The 9515-nt window shown below is 34.4% G+C and overlaps 1 protein-coding gene across 1 annotated transcript in view; it reads left to right on the forward strand.

The window, feature by feature from the left end:
- The window catches only part of LOC135201752 (uncharacterized), a 231910-nt gene extending 224146 nt beyond the window's left edge, over positions 1–7764 (forward strand). Inside the window, exons 18-23 of the mRNA XM_064230978.1 lie at positions 4147–4283; positions 4981–5201; positions 5687–5788; positions 6262–6349; positions 6829–6975; positions 7216–7764. Coding sequence (XP_064087048.1) covers positions 4147–4283; positions 4981–5201; positions 5687–5788; positions 6262–6349; positions 6829–6975; positions 7216–7338 — 818 coding nt within the window. The 3' untranslated portion in view covers positions 7339–7764. The remainder of the gene's footprint in view (positions 1–4146; positions 4284–4980; positions 5202–5686; positions 5789–6261; positions 6350–6828; positions 6976–7215) is intronic.
- The last annotated feature ends 1751 nt before the right edge of the window (positions 7765–9515 follow it).

Raw genomic sequence — 9515 nt, forward strand, 5'->3', positions numbered from 1 at the left:
AACGCCTATCCACATACACACGTGCACTATATATATAATAATATATATATATATGTATAATATATAATATATATATAATATCTATATATATATATATATATATATATAAATATATAATAGATAAAATATATATATACACACACATATATCTTACGAGACCAGAGTCTCGTATCACATTTGGTAAGCATTTAGCCATAGCAGAAGGCAAACTAAGTCTGGTAAAACATTCTCTCTCTCTCTCTCTCTCTCTCTCTCGACTCTGGCAACAGCTCTCTCTCCATTTCATTAGATCATCAAATCAGAGTCGGAACTACAAAAATATACGTTTATTCAAAGTAAAGTACTAATTGAATAACTCAGGTTCTTACAGGATAATTAATGGAATGATAACTCACAGTTCAAGTAACTTAGATAACCCCCTGTGAAATAATAGTCTTAATCAGTAATTAGTCACACCAATTATCTCTTCTCCAAAACACAGCCTCCTCTCACTAGATCCGCCTGTTTAAAAGACAGGAGGGACACACTGATAAGCATACACAATTGTAAAGACAAAGTCAAAAGATTAAATGAAATAGAACATCTTTACAAAATATCAAAATACAGTTCAGTCACATTTTTGGCTAAAACACAATACCTCTTACCCATCTCCAGCCCAGGATATCACACACAGAAACAAATAAACTTTCGCAGAGCTATCCCGGCATCTTGCCTTTTCTCCTCGTAACTGTCTCCATCGTTCTGGCTAATACATGCCATTAAGAACAAAAGAGGCGCACACGTACAGACAAACTCAACCCCTTCGTCCACACCCTCATAACTGGTTGCAGCTAGTTTTCAAAGGCACCTTCTCTCGAACGCACATAACTACAGAACGGACGCTGACTTGCTTAGTAAGGATCTTAACATCACACCACCCCAAAAAGGTACATCAGCATTCTTAAGCTGTCGCCCAAACTCTCTGTCTCCATGGGAAGTTAAAAATGTTGAGTCTGTACATTCCCCCTTTTTACAGATTAGCTCGCCCACCATCCTGGCTAGCCCCTGCCTAGCCATAGGCCTCATAAAACAGCTCAATATATAAAAAAAAACACATTGGCCGTCTCATTAAACACAAAGCATAGTAATAACTGCACGTCTCTGGCAGCACACCGTAATTTCTATCACGCTTCATCTCCAAAAAAAACCCAACCAGGACTATAATAACAATTGGGTGTAGAAACTTTTTTCTCCATCTTGGGCGTCCTTTATGTCTGCAACTCCAACAGCACAGACTCGTGACGCACGCTGTAGGAAGGCGAAACGTCTCCCTGCGGAAGACATCCAAAGGCTTCTGTAGACCCAAAAGCGCTGTAGAACTCTGTAGACTCGTAGAAACTCTCTTAAGTAGGCACACATCAGCGTCTTGCTAGCGTTGGGGAACGATGATTATGGTGTGTTTGAGTATGTCAGTCAAGTCAACGGCCAATCAAAGAAGGATTAACCCCAGACATGCTTCTATCAAATAATGACCTCAATAATTCCCAAAAATACTAACTGAACGTCTCCCAATTAACTCCATTTGATATGACCACTGAACTAATTTCTAACTTCAACTCGTGAAGGAACTCCAAGGATTGCTAAATCATAAGTCATTATCACAACCCCGCAAAAAAAAAAAAAAAAAAAAAAAAAAAATAGTACTAAGTTCTCTAACTCAATTCTCCAATAATAAAAAAAACTTCACCAAATTCACACACCAGCACACACACTCCAGAACTCACAGCAACTCCCCGGACTTCTGTCATCGCATTTCAAACTCACAAATTTTCACAAGTAAAAAAAAAGAAAAAAGTAATGAGCCCATAACAAACATATAACGAGCCCAGCCCCGAAATTATCACTGAAAAATGTTCTCTCAAGCTCTGATATTACAGCAACCCACAAAATCAGTAAAAACTCTCCAATGTCTAACAGCAAAAACCCCTCACTGCTCACATAATTAATTTCAATGAGACTCAATGTCAAACGCCCATTACATGCAATTCACAAAGCCCCCCCAAAAAAATCACATCTCCCGTCCAAAAAGAAATGCTATTTAAAACTCAACTCCTGATTACATCTCTCGTAGGGAAAAGGAAAAAAGAAAAAAAAAGATAACAACAATAAGTGAACTTTCCCCATCACAAAGCACATAATATATGCAATATACGTAACCCGCGTTTTCCCCACAAATGCAATATGTATTGTTAAGGAATTTTGCCATAGCAACTTTTCATCTATCGGACACGGCCGGAAAGCAACCCCTTACACGTGCATTTACATGAAATGCTATGGTCAACATTTTTAGATATTGCAAAAACTCTGAGCAATCACCACTAGAGGAAAAGTCATCACACCAGACTCATCAAAGCATTTTCAGCAAAAACCCTCCTGCGAACACGTCAGGTACTCGAACTGCAGCATAAAAATGTCTAGTCAGACTCGCAACTTCAGAAACCCATGATTCTCAAAAAAAGGTTCTATACTGAAATCACGTAAGCACATTTCACCGAATTATCTTCAGGATATGACTAAGGTGCTCAAAAATTGTCCCAAAGACATAACTCTCACATGATACTACTCAATTATATAAAATATTATCACCTATTCGGGATAAAAAAAACTACGGTAAACTCTCAATTCAGCAATTATATGCCACCAAAAATAACTCACTGGTGAATATAAAAAATCACAACACCTCCATAGGACTTCAATGCAGTAATGCCACTCGCCTCCAATTAGTCACAAAACCAAAACACACAGAACCCCTCTCTTGGCTTGTAAAACTCCAGAAAAAAAAAATCATAACCACAAAAAAAACGTCACCCCCAAATATTAATGCCACCCACACACACACACACACACACACACACACACACACACATATATATATATATATATATATATATATATATATCTATATATATATGTATAATATATATATATATATATATATATATATATATATATATATATATATACATATATATATATATATATATATATATATATATATATATATATATATATCTTATATATATTATATATAGATATTATATCTATATATATCTATATATATATATATATATATATATATATATATATATCACCATATTAATAATAACACCACTCCGGTGATAAAAATATTTCCTCCATTTAAATAATAACCACACACACCATATTCCCTCTATCTCACCAATAACCACGTGTTAATAAAACCACCACTCCAGCAATAAAAAAAAATATTCACCTCTGTTTCGGCAAATAAAAAAATACCTCTATTTCACCAATAACTCCAAGTGGAATAAGTACCTCTCCGTAAAATATCTCCCTTAATGAAAATAATAATAATTCTCCATTGTAATAATTCTCCTGCAAATATCTCAAGTAAGGGCATTAATATTGTTATTCCCCAGTATTTATCAATATTGCCACACCCCATGCTACCAACCAACACCAATCAACACCATTTCCCCAGTATACATCACCATTGCCACACCCAAATCATTTTTTTATCAATCATATATATATATATATATATATATATATATATGTATATGATTGATAAAAAATGTTCTTTTACAACAGAATTTCATCTAATAAAAGGAGCCCATAAAACGCCAAAATATAGAAAGTAAGCAGTACTGCATTTCAAAGACTTCTGCCTCCCTCTTCAGGTAGATAATGATTGAGAAAAGGTAGAGAAAAGGCGGTATTAATACCTGTGGATGGACCTTTTGGTATAAATACCGCCTTTTCTGTACCTTTCCTCATTCATTACCTACCTGAAGGGTGAGACAGCAGTCTCTGAAATATAGTACTTACCCTCTATATTTTGGCGTTTTTATGGGCTCCTTTTGTTTTATATACGTATGTATGTGTGTATATATATATATATATATATATATATATATATATATTATATATATAGTATATATATATATATATATATATATATCTTTCTGTCTCAGCTTGGTTGCTTCTTTTGTGGTGAGTGTTTATGTACCTACAATTTTTGAAAGATCTGAGAAAAGTGTAAACCCTGATCATCATCCCAAGATCAGCATGCCTTCATATCATCATGGCAGCCATAATCTTGACCTTCCATCTATCTTGCCCCAACAGGCCGTTGGGTAGTGGCGTGCAAGTCGTGCCTGGAGAGAGATACCTGTGACTGGTCGAAAGCTACCTGGCAACCCTTTGCCTGCACGCACCAGGTGGTACCAGTACCCAAACTGCAGAAGTGTCTGAAGGGAAGAACGGTAAAGATTTTTTTCAGAACGTGGTCGTTGTATCTTTACTCTGCCTGATGTATTAAATTTAAATTCTTGACTTCGCTAATGTGTGAAATGTAAATTCGCTTGCAATCAATTTTTTTAAATCAAATGCTGATGAATAAGGAGATGAAGTAAAGTTTGAGCATTGTTATTGCTGGATGTATTTTGAAGCTATGAATGTATGTAGTACTAAGCTTCTATATTCATTAGAAAGTAGGTCTATATATGCAAACGCTGTTTATTAATGTGTGTGAATGTGTTTCATTTATATATATATATATATATATATATATATATATATATATATATATTATATATATATATAATGCATCAAGCTACAAATGGCCTTTAATATCCAATTCGCTCTACCTCGAAATTTATGTATATATTTTCACATAAGTTAACCGAAGGGGAATTTTTTAGTTGATAATAATTTCGTCCTCTCGTGTGTTCGAACCAGCTTGATGCTGTTATATTGTATGTTTATGTATGTTGTGATATTCTATATATATGTATATATATATAGTATATGTATACTTATCTATATTAATTATAAATATATAATCTTTTTCTATATGAATATATATATATATGTATATATTATATGTACACGTTTATTATGTTTTAAAATCAAATACTGATATCAAATGTACATTGCAGTCTTTCTTCCTTGATTCTTCAGCTGGTGTTTCTGGGTGACAGTACAAACCGTGGCATGCTGTACGCTCTCCTGGAGCGTGTGAATGGAACGCTGACCTCGTGGGACAAAACTCATGACTTGAAGGTCATCACTGGGGTCAACTCGGGTCAGACGACTTTTGCTTTTGCGTATTACCCACAGTTCTGGCTGCCCTCCAACCAGAGGCCCGTGTTCGACAAGACTCTTTACAAATTGCTTCTTCGGTAATGTCAAGTATCATTATTGTTTGCATCGACAATAGTAGTAGTAGCAGTAGTAGTAGAAGTAGTATTTTATGAATATTTAGGATGATAGTTTTGATGACCTTACTAATAGAACTAAAATTTTATTATGACGATGTTATTAGTAGGAGAACCAGTTGTAATGAATATTCATATACCCTAATTATACAGTACACACCCATCCTTGGAACACTTTCACAATTTTCCAAAGTGTAACTCTCTCTCTCTCTCTCTCTCTCTCTCTCTCTCTCTCTCTCTCTCTCTCTCTCTCGTCTCTCATAATCTTCTCCTCCTCGTCTCTCTCTCTCTCTCTCTCATAGACAAGAAGACTTAGGAAAGTGAACCGTAGCTATGTTGTGTCTCAGATTTTTTTCAACTTGTTAAGTTATGTTCCCTGTCACTTTTAAGACTAATCCAGCTGCCAAGTCCATGTCTCAGATCTGATCTCCAAACCCTTTATATTTCAGATCGGGTCCTCTGCGTAACAGTTCAGACACCGTCGTTATCGTGGGAGGAGTTCACTGGGTAGCTGCCCAGCATCTACACATGGTAGCGAATGCGTTAGAAAGGTTCGCGTCGTAGATTATTTTATGACAGTCATTCATTTGTTTGGGTTATTCATGAATTCATATTTAAAGTATTCATGTGTAGATGCTACAGAATTTAAGCCATATTCATATTTGTGTACAAATTTCTGCTGCATTCAACCTTGGCTTAATCGTTCATATTTGTAATAAAGGGTAACCAATTTTAATCCTTCGTATTTGTAATACAGGGTAACCAATTTTAATCCTTCGTATTTGTAATACAGGGTAACCAATTTTAATCCTTCGTATTTATAATACATGGTACCCTATTTTAATCCTTCGTATTTATAATACATGGTACCCTATTTTAACCCTTCGTATTTGTAATACATGGTACCCTATTTTAATCCTTCGTAGTTGTAATACAAAGTACCCAATTTTAATCCTTTCGGGACTGGATTGTTATTTTCAGTATAAAAGTTCATCTGACGATAGTTTGTTTCCCATCCTTGCAGAGAAGGACTGCAAGGAGCCCAGGTCATACTGAAAACTCTCGGTGCAGGATTCCACGTCTCTGCTCCGGGTGTTCACACTGTTTCCTTGGTGAGTTTCAGAGACCTCTTGCATTAGACAGTTGTACTAAGAATTCTTATTCAACCTAAGCTCACTGCAAAACATTCCAGTTTCTCTGTCATTGTAAAGCTCAGGTCAGATTCCCTCTTATTTCTAGTCTCACTATATTCCCTGTTATTGTTCAATCCATGAGGGATTATAGCTGGAAGTCTTCCAGAAGGGGTTATTCGTTTGGTTCCAGAAGAAAGCGTGCGCCTTTGCTAGGTCATGTTAGAAGGTGGAAGCAAAGAAGTTAATGGCAATTCCTGCATTGTAGAGGGAGTTGGGTTACTTTACCTATAGAAGATTTTTTTTTTTTTGGTAGAATTATTGCTGGTTAGAATTGATGGTAGCAGTAGTAGTAGTAGTAGTAGTATTTGCAATTCTAGAATCTCCTCGGGAGAACAGACATTTCTGGAGAGCCAGTAAGCTATTCCTAGTAATATACTCTTCTCTTTTTGCCTTGACAGCGCGACCATTCTCGCCTACTTCAGCACTCGATGTCTGTAGCCGCCTATGCCCATCACCGCGGCTACCAGGTAGTGGACACCTTCAACATGACCACGGCCCGATACAGGCATTTCCTACAGGGGAAATGTGCCTGTCATTTCCACAAAGTAAGTCGTACTCAGTCAGCGTGCGTGTAATTTTAGTTGGGTTTTGTAGGTCATAGATCATGATTGAATTCTCGTATTTTTGATGAAGTAGAGACTTTTGTTGAAAAATTTTAGTTTAAGAGCATTTTGGGATATTAGATACTCCGCTAATCGTCACAGAATTGGACGAGGCCTTAGGGTCCTGCTTTTAGATGTTTATAGTCTTGAGAACTTCCTTTTTTTTCTTTTTCTTCCTTTTAGGTCGTTACCAAAAGTAAGCCGGGCAGCAATCAGCTGTTGTACCACGTAGAAGGTGAAATCAACGCCGTCTATACGAACATCTTAGCAAATGCTATCTGTCAGGATTACATCCCCGGAAGATGATAACGAGTGTAGATACTGAGATTGCTATAGCCTTGAAGTAACTGTTTTAACGAGAGAGAGAGAGAGAGAGAGAGAGAGAGAATAGCTAATATAGAAGAGCATATCTTTGTGTATATAATAACATCGCCGTTATTCATCATTCAATATTATTATTATTATTATTATTATTATTATTATTATTATTATTATTATTATTATTATTATTATTATTATTATTATTATTATTGTTGCTTTTCCCAGCCTTCATCATGATCATCGTAATTTATCTTTTCGCTAACGCAACATGGCACAACATTTCATCCCTAAGTTATTTCATCCTTAACCCAATTCAGTAGAAGTTATTGAAAAGTAAATTAAATGAAATAGTAATTATATATATATATATATATATATATATATATATATATATATATATATATATATATATATATATATATATATGCATAAGCCAGGTACTATGTCGTACCTCTAAGTAAATGGGGATACAATCCACAATGAAGTAAAATCTTCTTGTAGTTTAAAATAATTATTCTTTACAGGATTAAAGCTTTCGACCATCAACTGTGGTCTTGTTCACAAGACCACAGCTGATGGTCGAAAGCTTTAATCCTGTAAGGAATAATTATTTTAAACTACAAGAAGATTTTACTTCATTGTGGATTGTATCCCCATATAAATATATATAATATATATATATATATATATATATATATATATATATATATATATATATATATATATATCGGGAATACGTCAGTAACCCTGATGGTGACGCCAGATGAGTTCCAGTTACAGTAATCAGTCAATAAGTAATTTTCTTTTGACCTGCCTCTCCAAATATGATATAAAATAAATACTTTGCTGCAAAAAGAAACTGAAACAAGTTATTTTTGAGAAACTGATAAGATTGGGTGAAGCCTTCCGTTTTGTGATTGGTATTTGAGTGTTTCACATATTTAAAAGAAATCTCTTCTGTAGATCATTATGATTGTCGTTATCAATGCAAATATCACCAGATATAGTGATTTTCGCGCAGTTTCCCCCTTCATAAAAGAAATCATTCTCTTATTACTATTTATTATTATTTTGTTGTTGTTGTTGTTGTTGTTGCGGTATTAATCACGGGTAGAATAGTTTTATGATTTTAAAGTGACTGACAGGCTTCCTTATCAGATTATTCAGTCGTATCTCCTTCATGACGGATGTTACAGCATAACTGAATATTATATTTATATATTATATATATTTAAATATGTATGTATATATGCATATATGATATATATATAGTTAATCTGTTACATTAAGTGTAATTCGTGTAATTTATAAAACAGTAGTAATATATTTAATTTCAATGTCATTGCAACTGGTACTCTGTCCAGGGGAGTTCAGCAGCAAAATCTACTGATAATTGCCACTATTCATTTTCTCCCACATTTAGTATCTTCCTGGATAACTGAACTGTCTTTGTAAAAATGTGTATTTACTAGGAAAAATTTCAGTTCGTATTTAGCGAGATTGGTAAGAAAGCAGTTACTAAAGTTCGTGAGTTAATACCAAGATATAGGATTAAGCAAAACACTTAAGTACTGAAGCAGTTTTTATAGAACTCAAGAATTCTTAATCGCGTAACCTTGCAGATATGGACAGGACACTTTCGGGTTAATTTTAATGCCCAAGTATTCGATAACCCCCGTGTCGTCTGCACTGATGGTGTGAGGTATGATTTCCATGGTAATTTGTAATGTTCATAATGTATTTATTGTACCATCTAAATGTTACTTCACCACTGAGACGTACTGTAATATATGAAGATAGTCACAAGTGAAGTACTAACATACGGACCATATATAATTATTATTAATTATATATGTATAGTATAATATATATATATATATAATATATATACTTATATATTATATATGTATATATATTCACTAAAATTTCAGTTTCATTTTAATGACAAAGATTGTAAGTATGTCTGGGAGTAGCACGTAAGTCTTCACGCCTAAAATGGAAAATCAACGGTGTATGTTTATAATTATAATTGCATTGATTGGTCATCCCACAAGAAGATACTCTATATCAGGGGTTCTCAACCTTTGTTTTTTTTGTTTTTTTTTTTGACCAATGCACCCTTTCACAATATGTCTAAATTTCTTTCACCCCTATCCAAAATT

The sequence above is a fragment of the Macrobrachium nipponense genome, chromosome 28, assembly GCF_015104395.2.
Source record: "Macrobrachium nipponense isolate FS-2020 chromosome 28, ASM1510439v2, whole genome shotgun sequence".
In the NCBI taxonomy this organism is placed as follows: domain Eukaryota; kingdom Metazoa; phylum Arthropoda; class Malacostraca; order Decapoda; family Palaemonidae; genus Macrobrachium; species Macrobrachium nipponense.